We start from the raw sequence: 23,603 nt of genomic DNA, 5'->3' as shown, positions 1-23,603 counted from the left end.
TAATTGATTCTAATGATGCCATACTTCTCAAATTTTGGGTTAGAAAATGAGGGACAAAAGGGGATGTGACACAAAAAAGCTACGCCCCTTGCCCCACCCTTGACAAGCATAGGATAAAACTGACTCCCCACATGGTATAAAGCCCCTTCCTGTGCCCAGCTCCTATATAATACTCCATAATACCTGTAACATTGTGACCACTATCCTCCCCTCTGTACTATGTGCCCTCCTCTCCATCTCCTCTTTCTCTATATAGAGCAAAAAAACATTTGTTACAAAAATACATAAATCCATTATCATTTAAAGTTTCTGTGTAATAGTTTCAGAGGTGGTTATTATGTTACTATGTCACCACAGAATGACAGAGCTGCAGAGCACTTCCTGCTGACTAAACTTGCAGTCACTAGTCCCAGCATGCCCATGCTTCACCTCTGTCACATGGTCTGCATTACCCAGGAGCAGCAGGAAGTGATCAGACATCTTTCCCAGGGAGGGGGGCGGGCATCTGAGGGTTAAATGCAGGCCCAAGTCTGTAACACCCAGCAGGGGAGGAGATAGGAGGGGGGAGAGGATTTGTTTACCAGCTAGGCCGAAAGAAGGAAAGAACGAGAAAGAAATAAAAGACAGAAGAAAGAGCAGACACTGGAGAAGTACACAAAGTGCCTTAGGAGTTAGTTAGTTAGTAGAAGAAGCCTTGCTGTGTGCTTCCTCCATATAGAGGAGCTGGGAGGAGGGAGAAAGTAAGTGGGCATGAGGGCTGGCAGGGGTGAGAGAAGAGTGCCTGCAACATATTAATGGGAGAGTCAAACTGAGGAGAAAAGTCCCTGATACTGAAGACAAGTGCAACAAGCAGCGTGTACAGCACAAGGGAAGCACAGGGGCTCCAAAGTGCACCCCCCGGGGGACAGGCCAGCACAAGGAGAGTGACACCTTCACCCGGATGGATATGGATGATGGGTATTTTATACTCAGAACGGTAAGTGGCCACAACTAAGTGCAGGGGGAGGGGTGGGGAGCATGTGACGGTCTTCACAAACCTCTACATGTGTGTACAGAGCTCTATCAGTAGAGGGAATCCACTGGTAGGAGTTGTGTTACATGTAAAATTCAGGTTATTTTTACTAAAAGTTCAATAAAGTGAGATATGTGTATGGCTGCAGTGGTGTTATAAGAGCACAGCATGATTCTCAGCTGTCATAACAACTGGCGTGTGACAAAGTGACACGTTTGCTGTGGAGAAAGCACTGCTATCACTATTCCACTAGGCCATTAGCCATAGAACACTGTGTTTTGTGACATTGTGATCTGCAAGTCAGTGTCATGTGTAAAGGTAAACCGTTCTGTATGGTTCATCTTGATGGGAGGAGCTACATAATTTTGGCGTATACTAGAAAGACAACTGCCAAAAGGGCATCCCTATGGCATTCAATTATTCAGACACATCAGCGGGTGACGTGAATTAAACCATAAACCTTGGACCCTCAAGCCATATGTTTCATAACAGTACAATACTATGTTCAGGCATCTTGATAAATGTGGCCTCACAACAGATCTTAGAGGTCTATAGGGGTTGATAAACATGCCATTTTCTCCCAAAACAGCTCCTCTCCTGACCATAGGTAGTGCATGGTATTGCAACTAATCTCCATTTATTCCTATGCTGCTGAGCTGCGATACCAGCAGAAACCATGGTCAAGTGTGGCACTGTTTTAGGAAAAAAAAAGCAGCAATATTATTCAACCTCTAGACCAGTGATTTTCAACCTGTGTGCCCGTGCGTGGGAAAGTTCCCCAAACTATGGTGCCCCCTGTGTTTTGTTTCCCAGAGAAATGTAAAATGAGAAATACTATAGTCATGAGGCTGTAGTACTACAAGTACCAGCTCATATGCTGAGTATATGAGCTGGCACTTGTACTCTGGCCTCATGGCCATAGTACTTCTCATTGTACCCCTTTATATTGCAGTATATGAGCCACATAATAATCAGCACCATATACTAAAAACAGGGAGAAACTGAGAACTGTTGAGGAAGAGCTTCGTGTGTGTCTTTCCTCCATTCCTGCCAGGATATCCCTTTTGTGTTTATCGAAACAAGCCCAGGTTCCAGTAAAATAAATTTAGAATCTATATTATTAACTATATGTATAATATGACTGTTTAGTGTCATTTTGCGCTAATTTGGTTGGTGGTGTGCCCCAGGATTTTCTAAGTATAAAAAGTGTGCCGCGGCTCAAAAAAGGTTGAAAATCACTGCTCTAGACAAACCTTAATTTGAAAATTGTACCAGACTCTTTCACAACCTTTCAGATATGTCAAATTCAAAATACTAGTCTTAGTTCTATTAAAAAGGATTTTAAATTAGAAATGAAGCACCATATACAGAGATCAAAGTTTGTATGTCCTCAGTTGCAGGTACACTGCCCTGCATGCAAATGAGAAACAGATATACTTCCCCGTGGCACTATCTGCCAAAGCTGGGTTGCATGTTTTACTGTTTTTGCAAATGACAGGCATTTGTCTCACATTTGCATACCAAGCACAATATTTTCCTTCTGTTTATTAGGAAGATACACAGAGGAACTTAGATTTTTTGACAATGTGGGGCATATTACGGACCGCAGTCGCTGAGCCCGTAACCCTTTTTTTGTGCCCTGTGTGAACCCATAGAAATACATGGCAATCACACCTTCCCAAACTATGCTTTTGTGCATGATACCTTATATTGGTGTGAGTTTTTTGTGTTACGCTGGAAATCTTTTTTTTTCTTTAAAGCACATTGTGACAGATGGGCCTCACCAGTTGTCCACATCCATATCAAAATCAAAAATACTGCACAATTGAAGTTACATTGGTCTTCCAAAACCTGTATGACAACAAAATGAACACAAAGGCTGCATTCACACTACCGTATGGGGGACGTATTGGCAAAGCCCCCACCCCATAGATGACAATGGCCGCACGTGTATCACTCTGTACACGGGGAAAAGATAGATGTCCCAGTGCCAACCCATAGGCAATGCATTTCTATGGAGAAGGGAGGGCTCTGCATTGCACTGGACGTATGCCCACCATACGTTTGTGTAAATGCAGCCAAAGGTGCAAATTGGTAGATATGGCAATTTTAAAACATGTTGGACTCTCCTTCAGTCTTTTAATTTACCAATATAGATCTGTTGTTATTTCTGCACATCTTTGTTGAAATGTAAGGTAAAGCCCCTGGATCAGAAATGTCTTTTTACCTCATCAGCCAGATATTCCTGTCCATAAAAAGGCCACAGATAGTGGGTCATGTGATCTCTAACTGTCCATGACCAATCTACCTTCCAGAAATCTACCACCAAAAGCAAGCATGATAAACCAGGGTCTCATCCTTCTCCCTGCTCACTCAGCACTTCCCATTCCCTCTACCTGCTGTAATCTCACAGTGAGAAGGGAGAAGTGCTCCTGCACAATGTAACAGCCGGTGAAGCTACAACACAGAGGGGCTCTGCTAAAGTCCCCCCAGAGCCCTTCTGGCTCATTGGCATAAGTTGATAGAGGGAATGAGTCCATGGATAACAAATATAAAATTACCACAGTCAGATTACTGGATCTATGAGTAGGTGTCTGTGGTTTATCATGATGCATTTTGATGGTAGATTTCTATCTCCACCCATTTCATGAAGTGAAATGGCACCAGATGACATAAAAGCCGATTCAGAAATGTGGATTTACTTTACCTTTCAAGAAAGCAGTTCAGAACATTTAATGGATGTATATTGCTAAATTACCTAATATCCTGACTCTAAAACTAGCACAGGCATAAACAAAAATCATGAGTAAAAGTGGCCAATCCCTTTACATTACTTTAAGAAACTGAAATCTTGTTTTTTTTTTTTTTGTTTTTTTTTTTTAATGCTATATTGTCTAAAAATAAGTTGTTAATGGCTTTTCCAGGAATACCTGCGGGGGCTGGGACAGGCAATTGTCAACTCTGTACTTCCAGAAGCTTTGGGGTTTAATAGTACCTGCTATGTGAATGTAGCCCAAGGGTACATAAGACCTCCTCATGTCATTGCCATTTAGGCTCTTTTCAATCCGGGGATTGGGGAGCCGTAATCTGCATTCATAAAATGTTGCTAGATCACGTTACCCATACAGGTCTATTATAAGCAGTAACAGTCCACAAAATATAGAGGAGGCACCCACCTCTATTCTCTACATGGTGCACTTCGGCCCTGGTAAAGCACACAGTTGTGTGAATGGTGCGTTTTGATTGCATTTTGAGACTCAATCCAAAGGCTCCAACCTTGATCACATGCTCCGGTAACATTGCGTTTCCATCACGTTTGCTAAACCCACCCTCCTGCAAACAACAAAGCTGCACTTTCCTTTCAATACTTGGAAATGTATGGTGTTTAGACAGGTGCTGTACATTAACCCCTCTGTGACCGAGGGTCATTGGTGCCTGAATGTCCAGGTCAATTTTCTGCATTTCTGTTCTGCTCTTCTTTAAAGGACGATATCTTTGAAACCCCTTTACTAGTCATGACAATTTTGTCTTTTTCAATTTTTTTTTTCATGAATGTAAGACTTTAAAGGGGTTCTCCGGTCATAGCAAGTTAGGTCCTATCCACAGGACCCCCATGAATCACAACAACGGGGGTCCGTTGTATCCATGTTGCGCCCAAGGTTACTGGAGCAACCAGTTGCACAATCTTCGTCTTCAATCATGTGTGATCGGCTGCTCTCTTCATCTCGAGGTACGTCAGGGGTACTATGGACCCCACCGATCAGCAAATAAGGCCCTATGCTGTGAATAGCCCTAACTTGCTATGGCTTGAGAACCCCTTTAACTTGATAGAATAATTTTATTGATCTTGCAGATTCAGACGCAGATGGTGCATGTACATTTGCAAAGTGCTTTCTGCCCTCAGCTGACATGCTGGAGGGGGACTTTTTTTTTACGGCAACTTTTACAGTGATATTTCCAGTTCTGTATCACAGTTCAGGAGATATAACCGGTTACAGTGTGACACTGCACGGGGCTTGTGCAATTAGGATGTACAGTTTGGCATTTGTGAAGGGGTTAAAATATGCTTCAATAGAACCAATGCTTTGAAGGAGAAATATTTTAGCTCTTGGTGTTATTTATTATTAGTGCTATTCAGCATGCTGTGGTCTTTTTTTAAATTTATTTTTTAATGCAGAATCAATACCAAATTGGAGACATATGGACAATGACTACATGAGGTCTGGACTCTGCTACTTCTAGTCACCCTGAGGGTGATGCCACACGTGGAATTTTCAGTCAGTTTAAAACCGCATGCGTTTTTTACCATTTACAATGCATTTGTCTCCTTTGAACCTGTTTATCTTATTAGAAAAACAGCTTCAAAGCAGCCAAACACATGCTAATCGGTAAACTACGAATGCTTCAAAAAAGACCAAAAATGGCACGTGTGGCATCACCCTTGGGCTACATTCACACAGAATGTGTGCCCGCCGTGCTACGCACGTGTCGGCGCCAGGGAGGGGAAGCGGGCGCTCTGCCGCCCCTCTCCATAGAGTAACATGGGGCACAGCGCCGCATTCCAAGAAAAGGTAGGACATGTCCTATCTTTTCACGGCTATCGAACTGTACGGTGCCGCACGCCCATTGTTGGCCAATGGGGGATGTATATCCGACATATATGATTCGCCATATGTACGTCCCCCCAATGGCTGTGTGAATGAGGCCTTACGGTGCAGCCACACGTTCAGTTTTTCAGATGCAGTTTTCGGAGCCAAAAGCGGGCGTGCGTGAGTTGCGACTCCTCCTACTTGTACTCGGTACCTTGTTTAGGCATCAAACTGCATCTGAAAAACTGAACGGGTGGTAGAACCCTAAAAATTTTAGTTTAGAAGCATACGTATTCATGAGAATAGCAGCAGGTTTTACACTAGGATTTGTTTTCCAGTTCCTGCAGTGTTGGCATGCTGTATGCTGCAGACAGTGGGTTTTCAGTGTTATTTGGCTTGTGAATTATTTTTAATGTCTAGAAAGCTCAGTCTGTTCATAAGCTTCATGGTCTTGTGCCTTCCCTACATGGTCTCACAGCTGCTCTGTAACAGTGGAGGTTTGCTGTATGTTAAATCCATTACTGGACAGGGAACCAAAACAAGTATAGAAGAAAGACTTGGACTTATGCCGTTATGATCCATTGTATAGAATTATTCAATTAACATTTTTGCTGTATTTGGATGACCACGTGAAAAAAAACTTGGTGTGGAATTGGATTGTATTGTCTATGCAGTCTTCCACAGTAAAATCTGCTCGTATAAACACTATGAGGGAGATTTATCATAAGCCGGAGCTCCAGCGCTGGCGTATGATAGTGATCACAACCCCCATGTTGTGCCGGATACATCAAGAAGCCTGGGCATCAAGTCACTTGTAGCAGTAAAATATTTTCAGCCACATACCCCACTAGTAATTATTTTAAAAAAATATATATATTAATAATAGTCAGTTGTATCATTACCTGACTTCAATATTTTATAAATGTTATTACAGTATTTTGTGAGAGTATATTTTACTTTAAAGGCAAAGGAGAGATTGGACCTTGTTGTGAACATGAGCTATAAGTGAGATTAATTGGGGTAGGAAACTTGTTGAGTTTTCATGGAATTTCTGAGATTTTGATATTGATGATACTTACTAAACTAAACCCCTTGAATGGAATCTATCTATTCCGTTAGAACCGATGGTACGTTTCCATGTAAGTTTGTTAGTTGTAGCGAATGCGTGGGAATAGGGCACAAATGCCCCCCAGCCCACTTCCCTGCCATCCATTGCCCCTTTGCAATTGTGACTATGTCAGGGCTTCGATGCCATTTTTCTGGCATATTTAAAAATTTTAATTAAGGATAATGAATTCCCTGTATTTTGAAGGTGTTTTCATATGTAATATGTAAAGTTTTGGGTAAATGGGGAAACTAGGGCGATGGTTTGTGTGAATGTTTTTTTCATTTGGAAATATTAATGTATAATTGTATACATTTAATCACATAAAAGACCCATGCGGGACATTTACAGTTTTTGTTTTTATTTAAAAAAAAAAAAAATTCTTTTTTTTTTCCTTCACAAGTTTTCCATTGTTGGGGCAACTGTAAGAAAGACAGTTTATAGGAGGAATTAATCTAATCCCTGTGGGGACAGACGTCTAATAAACCACTTTTACCCTCTCTCAATGCTTCTCTCTATGCTGTCCTTGACAATTAGAGACCTGCGATCTTTGCAAGAGCAGGAGACACTGTAGCACCACCAAAATATGTTTCTCTAGACTAGGTAACTGTGACGTCCACCTTCAAAGGTTGGTGTACAATCATAAAGAGGCAAAAATTTTTGGGACCCAACCATTGGTCCTCCTATCAATGAGCTGATGGACCTTGTAAACAATAAGGGTTAGCAAATCCTCAAAACTTATTAATTTTCAGCACTAATAATTGGTTATCAATGTAGTAGTCTTGAAAAACCCCCTTAATGCTATATGGACACATGGTGCATTTGTAAAACACGGTATACAATATGAATTTTGAAAGACCCTTTCATGCATCTGAAAAACTCCACAAGAACCTGCTTCTTTTGCAAAAATTTTTATGTAAGATTTATATTGTGTTTGAAATGTGCTATAAATTCGACTTATTTTTATACCCCATAGGTTTTTTGCTGCCCATTCTGTGCTTATGTTAGTCCCTCTGAAGAACAGGTCCAAAGTCATGCTGTGTCTCAGCATGCTCTGCAGCCTACTTTTCGCTGCCCATTATGCCAAGAAAAGTTAACAGGAACTGGAAATCTGCGAGTGCATCTGGGACACGGACACAATGTAGTGTCGGAATGTGTGGAGAAGTTGTTACAGGTGGTGAGTATTTTGCTTAAACAGGGGAATTAATGTGAACCTCAAATGGTCACTAGTGGACCTAACTTTTATAGATGGTTTCCATAAATTTGTTTTTACATTGATGATTGTGGGATAACTACAGACAATGTTGAAGTAGAAGCTGCAACTAGGCCCGTGTGACTGAAGGAGACAGCATTATAAATAGTTTATGATTGTTGTGGGGCCGTAGTAGCTTTGGATTTGCCTCTTGTTGCTATGTAACTTGTTATGTAATGTTTTCCAGGCACAAAAAGTTAATATCAATTTTAGGACCAGACTTATTCCTTTGAGAGTGATTGAGGAACCCGATCCACCTATTACAGAGAATGCACCTTCCAGTAAGTATCATAACCTCATGTTTGTACCCCAGTGTCACTTTGTCTGTTGTGTCTCGATCCAAGTCACTTTGTGGTTTGATAATGTGTCATTTCAAAAGCAGTTTTTTTTTGTTTTTTTCCCCAGCTGACTATTTTTGTATTTTTGCACAGGTGAAGTTGCAGAATCTTCGCCTCCAGAATCCCCTGGTGACAATTCCACAAACCCTGCTGAGGCTGTAGACGGTGTTGGCGATAATGAGAAAGCACAAGATGAAACTGCGTGTCCTTTTTGTCCCCTGATTTCTGAAAATTCTCAAGATTTAAGAACACACTTGGAAAAGGATCACTCTGAACTAAGTCCATCTGATATTCAGCAAGCGTGTGAAGGACGTGGCCGTGAAGTGGATATTCTTGAGCAGGAGGAGAGAAAAGGCTCACAGGAAAACACACCTACTCAACCTCAACAATCTATATACCGAAAAACTGCCAACTTTGCCATGGACAAGTTTATGGATCCTTCAAGGCCTCATAAATGTGTTGTGTGTAAGGAGTCCTTTACCCAAAAAAATATACTGCTTGTACATTATAACTCTGTATCTCACTTGCACAAAGTGCGTAAAGCCTCTCTTGACCCTTGCCTTTCCACCAGAAGCGAGTCTGGAGTAGGAACCACGGGACATGGTGTGCAGACGGGACAAGACAAACCTTACAAGTGCACAGTGTGCCATGTATCATACAACCAAAGCTCAACATTAGAAATCCACATGCGATCTGTACTACACCAAACCCGATCCAGGAGCTCAAAGCAGGATCCTGCCAAGACTTCCTCAGAAAAGCCTCAAAGAGACTCTGGAATTAAAAGTGAAACAATTCCTGACAGTAAAGGAGAGGCAACTGATGCACAAGGAATTGATGTTACTAAGAAGAGACAACAGCAACTTGGACATTGCATGGGTGTCCCACTATTACCTACTACCATTGCTCCTCCGCCAATGTCCCTTTCAATGGATTTATCTAGACCACCACTTGTCCAGCCTTCTCCACTATTTACACCATCCTTACTTCCTTCGTTTCCACTTATACCAGAAACCCTTTTGAAACTCCAGCGTCAACAGCAACAACTTCTCCTTCCATTCTACCTTCAAGAGCTCAAAGTCACTGGAGATGGGAGTTCAGCTCCTTTACTACCCTTTGGAGGAGCCCAGCAGCCTCCGCCTATCAAAGATGAAGGGGATCAGCCAAGTGCAACTCCCAGACAAGCAACTGAGAAAGATGAAAAAATTCCAGATGAGCGTGATGCAGCCACTGGAGAAACAAGTACTTCACAGAATCCAGAAAATTCTTCCAAGGTTTCTGGAGACCCCACAGGGTCCGCAGCACGAGCTTTGCTAGAAAATTTTGGCTTCGAGTTAGTCACGCAATATAATGAGGGGAGACAGCCATTAACTTCCCAGGCACCGCCTCAGCCACGGCCTCCTGCTCCACCACTTGAAACAATATCTGCTCCTTGCACTGAGAAATTGCAGTGTGGTACTTGTGGCAAACTTTTCTCAAATAGACTGATCCTTAAAACACATGAAGAGCACATGCACCAGCGTTTACTTCCATTTGAAGCTTTGAGTCGCTATGCTGCCAACTTTCGCCGTACCTATGATAGCCACAACCCTTCTGGAACTAATTCTGATATGACAGGGTCAGCAGTAACTCCTCTGGACTTTTCTGTTAATTCTCAGCTTTCTCAGTGTGCTAAAGAAATGGAGCAACAAGAAGCTATACTTGAGCATGGTGTTACAATTGAACAGCTCAGTTTCCTGCAAAGTCTTTTCGATTTTCCAGGCCATTTGCTTGAAGAACAAATTTTGTGGGTAGCTGATAAGACTGGACTGTCCCCTGCAACTATTAAACACTGGTATAAGCAAAAAGAGAATATTATTCAAGAGAATCCAGAAGAAGAAACAGAGGAAGGTTTGCGACTTGATCGATTTGGTCATCGTCGTTTCTCACGTACAAAATTTTCAGAGTTTCAGACCCAGGCTTTGAATAGCTTCTTTGAATCCAGTGCATACCCAAGAGATAGTGAGGTAGAACAATTGTCAGAGTTGTTGGGCCTTTCTGGTAGAGTGGTGGTTGTGTGGTTTCAAAATGCTCGTCAAAAGGCACGAAAACAAGCTGCAGAAACTGGGTCATCTCCCTCACCCCCTCTTATTCTTGGTCAACCAGGGGAACGCCCAGCTGCCAATAGCAGAATTCCACCTTGTCGAAAGTGTAGTATTACGTTCCCTTGTATATTTCAGCTTATTCGTCACTTAAAAATGTGCTATAAAGATCAGATTGAAGAAACAACTGAAGTACAAGAAAAGGAAGCGGAAACAGATAAAACTAAACAAAAAGAAGATCCTATGCCTGACCTCATCAGCAACCAAGAAAAGAATGAAATCAAGAAAAATGAACAAGAAAATGAGCAAAGTGGTGATGTAGAAGACCAAATGGAACCCATAACTGCAGTCACTAAAGAAAATACTGTGTCACCTAAAGATGATGAAGGGAACGCTAAACAGACTGATCATACTGATCAAGCAGCAGAACCGAGTGAACAAAATGAACCACCACTTTCAGTTTTGGCTGATCAGAACCAAAACAAAACCGTAACAAGTAGTGGGCCTCTCTCAGCACCTCTAATGGATCTCTCTCTCCTTATTCCAGCTGGGACTGGGGATGTGACCTGTCCTAGAAAAAGAAAACATGAGGAAGAGAGCCTGTCTCCAACTGGTAGCGAAGGTGGGGATGAGCCTCCCCGAGACAAGCGTTTAAGGACCACAATATTGCCAGAACAACTTGATATTTTACATCGATGGTATCTGCAAGATTCCAACCCAACACGAAGTACTCTAGAACGTATATCTCTTGAAGTAGGTTTAAAGAAGAGAGTAGTTCAAGTTTGGTTTCAGAATACAAGAGCTCGTGAGCGTAAAGGTCAGTACCGAGGGGGAGTGCCATCATCTTCCGCTCCCAAACAGCAAGATGATTCTGAAGGGTCAAAAAGAGAAGGAGCAAATTACTACTATAGTGCACCTCCAAGCCAAGTGGTGCCCCAGTTACCAGCAAAATCGGGCTCATCGGCTGTGCAAACTACATGTTCTTTAATACTACCTAAACCTTCAGCTACTGGCAGTGTTACAACGGCTCCAGTTACAAAGCCTTTGGTCAGTCAGGCACTTTCGGGAATACTAAGTGCCACACATGTTTTGCCAAGTTTAGTTAATCCTTCACAAGCTATAACTAATCTTGCTAATTCTCAGGCTTTGCCTGGCCTTGTCAACCCGCCTCAAGCGTTATCTGGCTTGGTGAACCCAAACCAAACATTTACTGGCCTTGTCAATCCAGCCCAAGTACTTACTAGCCTTGTAAGTACTTCCCAACCTTCACAAGGTTTACTACTGGCGTCATTCACAGCCAAGCCTGCACCTCAAATCTTATTGCCATCAACCCCAGATGTTAAATTGCATTCCATAGCAAGTCAGCAAATTTCTTCCCAGCCATTAGGAGGGCAGCCCGTAGAGCCTGAAAAAACGTCGACACCATTATTTCCTGAGATTGCTGATATCGCTAAAGTCATACCTTCAGACCACCAAACAACTGAGAACCAAACTGTAGAGAACCAAGACAGAAATAACCAAAAATTTGTTGAGAAAGAAGCCACAAAAAACATGGAATCTCTTATGCACAGTCCACAAGGAGGAGACATTAGTGATTCATCAAGTTCAGATCCTGGACCTTCTAGTCCTGGTAAAGGAGCTTTAAATTCTGAAGGATTTTTGGGTTCTTCTGGAGCAAGACGTTACCGTACCCAAATGAGTAGTTTGCAGTTACGGATACTAAAGGCCTGTTACGCTGAATATCGTACTCCAAGCATGCAAGAGTGTGACTGTCTTGGGGGAGAGATTGGACTGCAGAAAAGAGTTGTGCAAGTTTGGTTCCAGAATGCAAGAGCCAAAGAAAAAAAAGCCAGACTACAGGGTTTAGTTGGTACAGCCTCTACAAATGAGGGACCTCAACCTACAGAATGTACCCACTGTAATGTAAAATATGGGCCTACCATCCCATGCCGTGCCCACATATTCTCCCGGCAGCATATTGCAAGACTACGTGTATCAATACAACAGCAACTAAAGGAAGAAAGCCGTTACCGGGACACTCACCCAGGTGGAGGAGTAGCTCCTGTTTCCGAAAGCAAACCAGCCTCACAGATTCTCAACTTCCAGAGTCCTGCCACAGTGACGCCTCAAATCCAGAGGCTCACACCATTGCTGATGCCTGGTCAGGGCATACCTGCACCAATCGGTGGATTGGCAACTTTCAACACAGGTAAAATACAATTTGAAAATCGGGAATATTTTAAAAGATGAATTAGGTTGTAACGGTTAATTTTAAAAATTGAAAAGGCCAGCTACAATAAGATTTTAACGTTCGGTAAAAACACTTTTTTTTCATGGTATGGCATAAAAAAAACATGAACAATGGTACCACAATATCAATTACATTATCTAGAAATGCTGTATCTTGCTGCATTACATTATATCAGTGCGCTGAGTTTTTAGGGGCTCTAAAAGGTTTTGTTCATTAAGTTAGGCTGCCTCATTTAACCCTACCCATCTGCAGTAGTATTAACTTCAAAATTGGAGTCACTGGTCGCTGTAAAAAAAATTCCTTGGTTTCATATTTTTTTTTTTTTTTTTTTTCAATTTTGTTTTTAAATCCACTAGTTTGTGGGGCTCACTTTTTTTCTTACATGTGTGTAAATGCGGCCTCAGCATATGTCCACACTGCCCGTTTCTGTGCTGCTGCAGAGTCATTGGTGGGTGGGGTCCACTCATGTGCAAGTGACAGTAGAGAAGATTGCCTTAACCACAAGCTCAGGCAAGAATAGGATCTGCACTTTGTGTATTCGGATCACACACAGGGCTGTTGAAACCACAACTTTGTCTATGAGCCCATCGAAAATGCAATTGTTCATGTACTACCCATTGAATTAATTGATAGCATATGGACAAAAACAAGAGTACCCCATGTGCAGGTAGGCTAAGAGATACATTTTGACAGTGAGATAATTTGCACAAAAAAAGTACATCAGAATTTTTTAAAAATAGATTTTACTAATGCTATTTATCAGACAATATGGATAAGGTCCTAACTACTAGACTACTACAGTCAGCCATAAAGTACAAATTTCTAATATACTACAGAATTCACTTAACTAACATGCACCACCTCCTCACTAGGTTTCCCATAAAAAAAAATGTAGAACTACAGAAAGAAGATTAGTCACAGTAAAATCTTACCTCACCTGTAAAACCACTTTTCTGAAAAACGAATCACTGAAATCATGTGCACCAAAATCTTTCCTGCATGATTCCGCCTTCTCACTAGATGATGAGGACTTTGTGTCCGCAACCATGTAGTCTACGTATGTCATTGTCAATGTGAGAAGAATGACATTGGCCGAGTCAGATGAAAAAAGAATGAAGAAAAACCGTTAATAGAAAAACCGTTTATGTTAACATATTTTGCACCATTGTCACAAAACCTGTCACAACAACCATAAAGAAAACCTACCATTTGATTTGATGCATTATGAAGCAAACATACCTTGAGAATGCTGTATCTACAATGATGCAGGATCATATCTGGGTCAATCCCTGTGCTGTGTGGTTTTGCTGAAAAAACTATTCTAAAATTATGATAATGAAGCTCTGTCCCTTCTGTGGCTAGCTCAGCGCTTCTCCTTATTATTAATGCACTGCTCACTTGATGAAGTAATCCCTTGGTTGTGCCTGAAGGCAGAATAATCAATTGCTGCACCATCCCTCAGCTGCTGTGTTTGAGTGATCCAGCTCAGCTTGATTAGTCTTGTCTGGAATAAGCCCCATGTGTAATACAAGATCTGTGTAATTTGTGCAATTCAGCTTTCCCAAGGTTTTTCAGCAAAACCACTCAACTCCGGGATTAAACAGGATATGATCTTGCATCAGTGTATTTACAGCATTCTCAAAATATGTTTGGCTCATAATGCTTTAAATCAAATGGTTGATTTCCTTTAAAGGGCATCTACCACCAGAATGAAGAATTGTAAAACATGCCCACTTACCGTATATACTCGAGTATAAGCCGACCCGAGTATTAGCCGAGACCCCTAATTTTACCAACAAACTGTGAAAAACTACTGACTCGAGTATAAGCCGAGGGTGGGAAATGCATTGGTCAACCCCCCCCCCCCCAATAGTATACAGCCTGCCAGCCCCCTGTAGTATACAGCCTGTTAGCCCCCAGTAGTATACTGCCTGCCAGCCGTCATGTAGTATACAGCCAGCCCCTAGTAGTATACAGCAGCCTGCCCCCACAGACCTTAAAAAAATAAACTTGTATACTCGCCCTCCCGATGTCAGCGCGTCCTGTCTTCTTTCTCCTCCGCGGCTCCTCTTCATTCTTCCGGCATGGACACGGCCATCTTTTCTTCTAGCAGGCGCATACTATGACGCGGCCGCTGCTGACGTATGTGCGGCCATGAAGAAAACATGGCCGCGTCAATGCCAGAAGAGAGAAGAGGAGCCGCTGAGAAGAAAGAAGACAGGCCGCGCTGACGTCGGAGGGTGAGTATTTAAGTTTATTTTTTTTAACTGGGGAAGTTTTTTTTTTATAATAGACTCGTGTTTAAGCCGAGGGGACGTTTTTCAGCACATTTTTTTTTTGTGCTGAAAAACTCGGCTTATACATGAGTATATACGGTACATACTGGTGTGTTTTCTCTCTGGCAGGATCCACTCTTTTTTTAGCTTCTTAAGCCCTTGTTTTTAGGAAAAAAGTTTAAAGCCCGGAGCTCCTCATCTCATTTGCATAAAAAAGTTTTTTTCCCCCTAAAACAAGGGCTTAAGAAGCTAAAAGAAAAGCAGATCCTGCCAGAGGGGGCACACACCTTCTTCATGTAAGTGTGCTTGGTTTACAATGCTTCTTTCTGGTGGTAGATTTCCTTTTAAGACTGGTTTCTGGGCAAAAGTATTAATGGAGTCTTTAATACTGCATGGCATGGGGGTACTTCCATAGTGGATGCCTTACTGTGCGTTCAGAGTAGGGTTGTAGGGTCACTGCAGGCCCTTCTGCAATCAGCTGATTGTGTAATTATGTCTTAATGATATCATAGTTCAAATGTTCAAACCACAGCCCTATTACAAACGCGGCACGCCACTTTTCATTTTCCATTTCGGGTCATGGCTGCTCCTCTACCTAAATAGGTGAAAACAATCTTAAATTGTCCCTTTTAGAATATTTTCCCTATCAGATTTAAAAATGCTTAGGAGAGATGCACCTTCATGCAAGACAAACGGCAACCATACGATACCCAGTGGGTTTTGAGCCCAGATTGTATTAATTACAATATAGTTTGCAATTTGGACTCTTCACTTCTGATGTTGGATTGGAAAGTATGCTTGCTTATTGGGACAATTGTGATCAAACTTTCAATACAATGTCACTCACCGTAAAGTAGTCATGTGTGATTTTTTCACTTGGTATCAAGATGAAAAAGCAGCTCCTTTTAATTGTGGTATGTATCTAAGGGAAATAACAATAAAAAGAATGTATACGGTGCTTCATATAATCATTTGGATCACCATTACCATTATTCTGAACCACAAAGTCATTGTGACAGCCCTACTGAATATTAACCCCTTCCCGCCACAGCCCTCTTTCGTTTTTGTATTTTCACTTTTCACTCCCCTCCTTCAAAAACGCATTCGCGCCGTATTCTTGTGGGCTCGGATTTTACGGATTTCACTGTACGCCCCAAATGACATGCCTACTTTATTCTTTGGGTTGGTACGATTACGGGAATAAAAAATTTGTAAGGTTTTATAATGTTTTCATTCATTGACAAAAATTACAAAAATTTTTTTTTTTTGCCATCTTCTGGCCCTAATAACTTTTTTTATACTCTGGTGTACAGAGCTTTGGGAGGTGTAGTTTTTTGTGACTTTTTAACCCCTTAATGACCGCCCTATTGGCTTTTTACGGCGGTCATTAAGGGTACTTCTTCTGACGCGTACGCCTTTCTACGGCGGTGCGTCAGAAGAAGATTTCGGGACACCGGGTCTCGCTGGTGCCGGTGTCGTGCTGTGATATCACAGCCCTGACGTGGCACTAACACCCGGATCGGAAAAATATACACAGCGATGACACAGTACAGGGATAATACATACAGTGATGTCACAGTACATGGATAATACACATGCAATATGCAGCACTTACAGGCTATGGAGAGGGCTCAGCCCGTGAGCCCTCTCCATGCACCCGCACCTGGCGTATAACGTAGTCGGTAAGGGGTTAATGGAAAAAGTCTATTACAGAAGTCTATCTACAATTGATACCCCTTTAAGTTTTCAACCGTAGTGTAAAATTTTAGTAATGCGATGACCTCCTTGGCACTGTTGGTGTAGAATAGTAGATGAAATAAACCTGGGAATCACATGTAGGCCGCTTAGACAAGTAGAAACCTCCAATTTACAGATGTGGGAGACTTTTTATGGTAATTAGGCACATGAAATCGAACGTTTTATCCAGTAGGCAAATGTACTTAGTTGTCCATTAAAATGGTACTATAAAAAGGTCAACTCATATTCATACGACATTTTTAAGAGCACATAGACATCATGGAGGAGTTTCTGAGGAAAATCTGTTCTAGTTGCCCATGGAAACCAGTCAGAGCTCAGCTTTAGGCTATATTCCGTACCATAGCGGGCAACGGCAGCTCACCCCTGCCCCTCTCCATAGGAAGTAATGGCGCACAACCCTGATATGTCCTCCTTTAAGTCCATCAGACTAGCCATACATATTCAGTGACAGAGTGTGAAGGATGCATGATCTCTTTAACATTTTAATGTATTATATGCTGGTCCATATATATCTGACGTGCATACCTGGTCTGGCCTGACGTAGAATTACATTTATAGGTGTGCCACTAGCCTGACATGACCACTTCCTCATCCCTACACACCCACTTGGCATGGAGGTGGCATAAGGGGGAAAATGAGCACAATTCCTGGTAGTGCGTCAAGTTACAAGATCTGATAAATGCCCCCACCAATGTTTCTTTGTTAAATTTCACTGGATGAAATGCTATTGTCTATTTTAATTCACTGAAGACTAACGTGTGAGGAGAACTTGCCCATAGGGAGCATTACTGTGCCTGGTATGTCTCTAGAGATGACAGAAAAAAATGAAACCAAACCAATGGATATATGACATCAACTACAAAGTGCAATGGCAGTGATGAAGAATGATGTGCTGAATGATCTCACTTCACTGTTTTGCCTATTATATCAGTGATAGAACTTATTATTATAATTTTTTTAATAAATAACATAAACCATTTTCACAAGTAATAGCACATCAAATCTATAGTAATAGTTGCCAATTACCAAATTCAGGTGTCTAATGATAGAAGTTTAAAAATGTGTACAGTTACTTTACACATCTTATTTGAGGGCTTTGTTTATGCCTCAAAAATTGTGACCTCCCTCCATTTTCAGTTTACACATATTCTTGGTACAAATGAAAATACGTTTTTGTATTAGATTGAAAAATGTTCCCCATAGACTCTATGGGGGAGATTAATCATATTTGTCTGAGACCAAAATTGTTCTAGATGCTTATGCCAACCAATCAGAGCTCAGCTCTCATTTTATAAACCGCTGTGGGAAAACAAACTATCTAGTGATTTTTAGAACTATAGAGAGATCACTTTTAGCCACTGGTAATATTGGACTTGTGTGTTTGCTGCATATATTTTAACCAATATATCCATATTGCATGGGCTGTAAATGCATAATTCCATAACATTTTAAGAGGACCCATCATCTATCCTGGGACAACTACTTTATTAAATAGATAAATTCTATGTTATCCTATTCCTCTGTTATTTTTTCCTAAAAAATAAATGAATAAATCAACAACTGATGGCCACCCTTCCTATGTCAAAGGGGCATTTCACAGTTTGGTACTGTAACACCTAGCTGTGAATAAATTTTTTTTAGCAGAAATAACAGAGAAACAGGACACTGCTGTTAGTAAAAATTAAAAGTGTTATATTGGGAGGATAACAAAGATATCCCAATAGGCAAAAGTTCCTCTTTCCAGGCACAAATTACCATCAGCCAACACTTCAGCTTCCACCTTTTTCTTACTAACAAAAATTTACATTTTCTGTTTCAAGATATAAAAGACGTAGAGTAGGGTGGATGATTTAGTCTTTGGAACCACAATTTTACACCTGCTTCACTTACTGCTTATTCTCCTTCTTTTTAATAACATTGATTTTAAAACATTATGACCCACTTCACTCATCATGAATTTTTCTCTAATCTTAGGTCCTCCTCCTAGTCTCATTGGGATGACTTCTTCTGTACCTCCAGCTTTACTGCCTCGTGCAGCACCATCTGCCCCTGCTTCTTCACACACTACTAGTGATACCACTAAGGACTCCTCACAACCTGCATTAACCTCTGAGGCCACTGGTCCCTCGGCTTTGAAGGCTGCTCCTCTGATGGGGGCACCTTTTATGCCATTTTCACTTGCTCCAGCTAACACTCCTTTGTTCACCCCCCAAATACAAGGCCCATACTTTCAACAGCTATATGGATTAAAGAAGCGTCTATTTCCAATTAACCCTGTAATTCCCCACACACTTCTAGGGCTGCTCCCAGCACCACTTAAACTTGCTCCAGAGACACCGTCATCCCGTAAGCCAGAGGCCTCCCAGACGAAAGCTACAAGTGAAAGCAGTGGGCATCGGGAATCTACAGTGGCAGAGGAAGAAGGTTTGGAGCGAGATGATGACTTAGAAGATGAAGATATTCCAATGGTGGATGTGGCCATTAGGTACCAGTGCCAACGCTGCAAGACCTCTTATGATGAAGAGGGAGAGGCAGAAGCTCATCAAAGGGCAGGCTGTTACACTGGCCCTCCTCCACATCCACCTCCCCTTAGAGTGAGGGTGTGTACCTATCACTGCCTCTCCTGCCAAGTACTACTGCAGGGTCCCGCAGCTCGAAGCCAACATCTGAGGTCACAGCAGCACCGCACGCAAAGTGCATGCAGTGATGGAGCATCCTCTGCAATACCTCAACTCAGGCCAAAGAGTGCTGCTACCTCTGTACTCATGGCTTTATAGAGACACTTTACTGCTGTCTCACACTTCAGCTTTAAGGCTGTCTCTCTATTTTATTTCACTTCTTGTGTATGTTTCATTTACCACCTAGAGTGTTTGTGTCTCTTCCCTTTTTATGTGATTGTATCCCTATTTGTGTCTGTCTGTTACAAATGAAGCATTCCCTCACTCAAGGATGCTTCCCCACCCTTTAACCTGCTGGGGAGACACTTTCCCTGCTCTCGCGACTGTCTCCCCAGCTTGTATGTGTGTCTCTCCAGCAGGGACGTATACACAAAGATATACATCACAACGCAGGCCAAAAAGAAAAATGAAAAACCCTAAAACCTCGGCATAGAAAAACTGAGAACCCAAAGCTTTTCTGCATTTCCTGAACCTGGTGCCAAAACAAGAGTGACTTTCCCCTGTCTATGAACTTTTACCCAAACTCCCTGACTTAGGGAGAGGGAATGACTGAACAATAAACCAATGAACAGGGGGAGGGGAAAAAAAAAACTTACTATAACCAAAAGTTCCAAGACTCATGGAACCAAACAAGAGGCGATGGCCGCTCTGCTGTCACACATGCATGTACACATGTGTGTACATGGAGATTTTGGAAATTTTATTTCAGATGTGGAATACAGCACCTCTCACCCAGTGACTTGAACTTTGTAATACTAGGGGGTGTTAGCGCACTCCAAGAACTCTCGCTGTGATGCTTTAACCATTTGTGGAGGGGACAAGGGAAGGGCTTTATCTCTGGGTAGGGTTTTGGGGGTAGGGACATTTTTCACTCCCTTGCTCCCCTGTATCGCTCTCCCCATACCTCACTCTCAATGTTTTAAGCTTGGGGAAATTTTTTTGGGGGTTGGGAGGGTGGGATTGGGATATTAAACCACCAAACAAGGAAATTCAAGTAAAAGTACCAAACACAAAAAAAATAATTACAACCTTTTGAATCCAAAGTTACATAAAAGTGAAAAAATGATCACACCAAAAAAATGAAAAAAAGATGGATGGGAAGATCGGCATCTAAAATGGACACCGATATGTATTATGGGTTACAGAAAATGCTGTGTCACTACATTTAGTTCATCACTCAGAGCAGCATGGCATCTACATCAGAGTACATAAACGGGCATGTGTTTGGTGTGGACTCCCCTACCTGAACAGTCTAGCTAGGGTTACTAACACTTCTGAAATAACCATCTCTAACTTTTCTCATATTTCAAACATTTCCTCACCGTTCTAAGTCTTCCTTTTTTTCTTATCTTGTGTAACTGTCTTGATCCTCGTCTCACACGTATTACGTATAAGATGGTCTGGCTGCTGATTTCTGTGAGGCTAGCCAGCTGCCTTTTAAGAATGGGGTATCCTAACTCTCTCCAATAACAGATGGGGGGGGGGGGGCTTAGGCATGTTAGATTTACACATGCTCGTGTATTATGCCTCTTTGCCCATTTGAAACACGTAAACCTGTGTGTTTGGTCAATAGCTTTCTAAGGTGGATGGGCAAGATAAGATACAATTAAATTGGCTACTAGTTTTAAAAATTAACATGGATATAGCATGAGTGTACATTAACGAGACCAAAAATTACCCATTTCCTCATGAGATACACATGAATTTAAAAATCGCTGCATTGAACACATATTCTATAAACTACTGGATACTTTCGATTCTGCAATCATTCTCAAGCTATATTAAACTTTCCTGCCAATCATATATCACAAATGTCTTATAACATTTCCTACTGTCTCATTCTTCAACTTTCATAATAACCTTGCTCCATTGCACCCTTCTACCACTAACCAGATACCTTTCCATGCCAGATTTTATTTTACTCTTGCCAAACGCGTTTCTAATTATACCTGTTCTGTAGCGACTCCTGAAAATTATATGAAAATTGCTTATACCGTCCCCCTACTCCAAACATTAATTGTAGTAATAAATGAGCAAGCGCCCTAAGTTATTGGTTCACAAATATGTGTATATATTAATCTTAACCAAAAAATGTTTTTATTGTTTTGTATTCACTTGATTCATTTAGTTATCCTAAGTGGCGACTAACTAACCAAAGGCCAAAAACAGAGAGCATAGCAAAAACATTTACATAATTTACAACATTTTTCATATGTATAGCCAGTTATAGACAAAAACAAGTCCCGTTATCCCATTATCACAAGATTGCTATCAGTCTAAACAAAGCACAAGACACAAGAGGATCTCTGATAATGCGCAAAGCCTGCAGTAGACTGATCGTAGAATGGAAATGCTCGTGGCTTGCAGCTTTTTCAGTGCAATTCTGAAGTCCCCTATATTTGTATGAATGTGAATGCGTAAATAGACTTTTATAATGTAACATGAAAGCCATCCCATTTATCAGTGCTATTAATATTTATTACAGACTAAAATTTATACCTTAAAACCACATATCACATTGGAAGTTCTTTATCAAATTGCAATGTTTGACTAATGTATGATTGAGGAAAATAATGTTTGCTACACACCGCCCTATTGTCAAAATATTTTATTCTTCCACTTAAGTGGTGTTCCCATTAAATGAATATCATGACATTTTCTCATAGTTTTCACTAGCTGTGTGCATGCATTGAAAATGTATGGCTAAATATGATGGTCTTAAATATCCATTTCCTTGCCTAACATTTGACAAACTTAAATATGCTAATGCAGCCAATAAATTATAATACTATTTCACATACATGGCACATTTGTACAGTTTATTTCTAAAATTCAATAGACCTTTTTTATCCACCCGAGAACCAATTATTTACTATCCCCTCAAAAGCTGTCGAATAAATAAGAATCCATTGTCCTATTATCCATCCATCTTACCTGCCTACATATTCTTATTGTCTTCTTCTCATACCCATTTTTCCTATCCAAAATGAAATATTTTGAGATGAAGGTTATAACAGTACCATATACACAAAGGGTGGCACAGATTGGGCCTTGAACTTGCTTACTGCCTTTGTAGATCCTGCAAGTTATAGAATTATACATAACCGGGATTGTTATACTAACCAAACAGACGTACTAGCACCAAAGCCGTAAATCTGACCTTCAGAGAGCACATCATGCCAGCTCTGTGAAGGACGTAGCCCATGCTCTTCCTGTATCTTTTAGCCTATCTAGTGACCAGCTGCTCACCTAACATGGATTGTCGCATGCAAAGAGTTTGAAGATTTCCTCAGAGTGATGTATAAATGGTTAAAAAAAAATATAAAAATCGAAACTTAAAATGTCGATATGTTGTTTGTGTGTTTTGTAAATCATTATGTCTACAATAAATCGACAACAGGATGTTGTCTCTCCTTCACGCCACATGGGTAAAGATTGAGAATACATCAAACCATCAAGCTTGTCCCTCCCTGCGTGTGGTTCTAATGATACATTGTTAATTTTTGGAATCATTTCTATCTCACCGTTATCTGGAGGCCTCTGGTATCCTTCCACCGTCATTTCCATTTTGGCCATTGTTCAATAGCTCGTGATGGTCTTCTTGGACATGATAGAATTTCTTTTGGCTTAGCCATGGTTGCTGAAACGCTAGGATGTAATATGGTATGACTAGACATATACACCCAAGAGCACATATGCTTGTCACGCAACTCATATGTACCATGGTCAGGCACTCCCGAAGCATGAACAATCAACATTCGTGAGATCAATTTACGGAGTTGGCGTGCCATCCTCTTCTTTTCTCATACCATGTTCTGTTTCATATCCTTGTCCGCTCGCTTGCTCTTTTACACTCAGTTTCATGCATACTGTTTACGGCACAATGATAAGTACCAGGTGCCATCTCTGAGGGGGCCGCGTCTGTGCCAGCTTCGTCGCCAGCGTCTGTAGCTGTGCCAACTCTCGCTATCTGTCTCTTTCTGCCCATCTCTTTCTATGTATATCTCATGCTGACTTACTCCCGGTCTGTGTATCTCTCTGCCCCACACACTCTTTCTCTCTGCCAAGCTCTCTGCCCGGATATGCGCACACAGGGCACAGACAAACAGATGCAAATGCATGAACACGCACACAGATGGTCAGTGCCCACAGCTGCCAGCTCACACCTCAGGGAGCAGAATTGGGTGAGTTGGTGGGGGTGAAATATATACGATTGGATATTGGTGGGAGGGTAGAGAAGATGCTGATTTTTCGATGGCGGATGCA

At 41.4% G+C, this 23,603-nt stretch overlaps 2 protein-coding genes across 4 annotated transcripts in view; one reads left to right on the top strand and one right to left on the bottom strand.

Moving 5' to 3' along the window:
* THTPA (thiamine triphosphatase) overlaps positions 1-22,996 on the bottom strand; it is a 73,920-nt gene extending 50,924 nt beyond the window's left edge. The window contains exon 1 of the mRNA XM_072150678.1: positions 22,862-22,996. The gene's annotated coding sequence lies outside the window, so the exon portion shown is untranslated. The remainder of the gene's footprint in view (positions 1-22,861) is intronic.
* ZFHX2 (zinc finger homeobox 2) overlaps positions 1-23,603 on the top strand; it is a 57,037-nt gene that overhangs the window by 31,003 nt on the left and 2,431 nt on the right. For 2 of the 3 annotated variants that reach the window (XM_072150655.1, XM_072150658.1), the window contains 4 exons: positions 7,683-7,883; positions 8,146-8,239; positions 8,390-12,583; positions 18,634-23,521. In XM_072150655.1, the coding sequence (XP_072006756.1) occupies positions 7,683-7,883; positions 8,146-8,239; positions 8,390-12,583; positions 18,634-19,436 (5,292 nt within the window). In that variant the 3' untranslated portion in view covers positions 19,437-23,521. The remainder of the gene's footprint in view (positions 1-7,682; positions 7,884-8,145; positions 8,240-8,389; positions 12,584-18,633; positions 23,522-23,603) is intronic. The other variant, XM_072150661.1, reaches the window with a different exon arrangement.

This window comes from Engystomops pustulosus, chromosome 1 (assembly GCF_040894005.1).
Source record: "Engystomops pustulosus chromosome 1, aEngPut4.maternal, whole genome shotgun sequence".
Taxonomy (NCBI): Eukaryota; Metazoa; Chordata; class Amphibia; order Anura; family Leptodactylidae; genus Engystomops; species Engystomops pustulosus.
The sequence above is the reverse complement of the archived record's forward strand: the minus strand, read 5'-3'. Positions and strand labels throughout refer to the sequence as shown.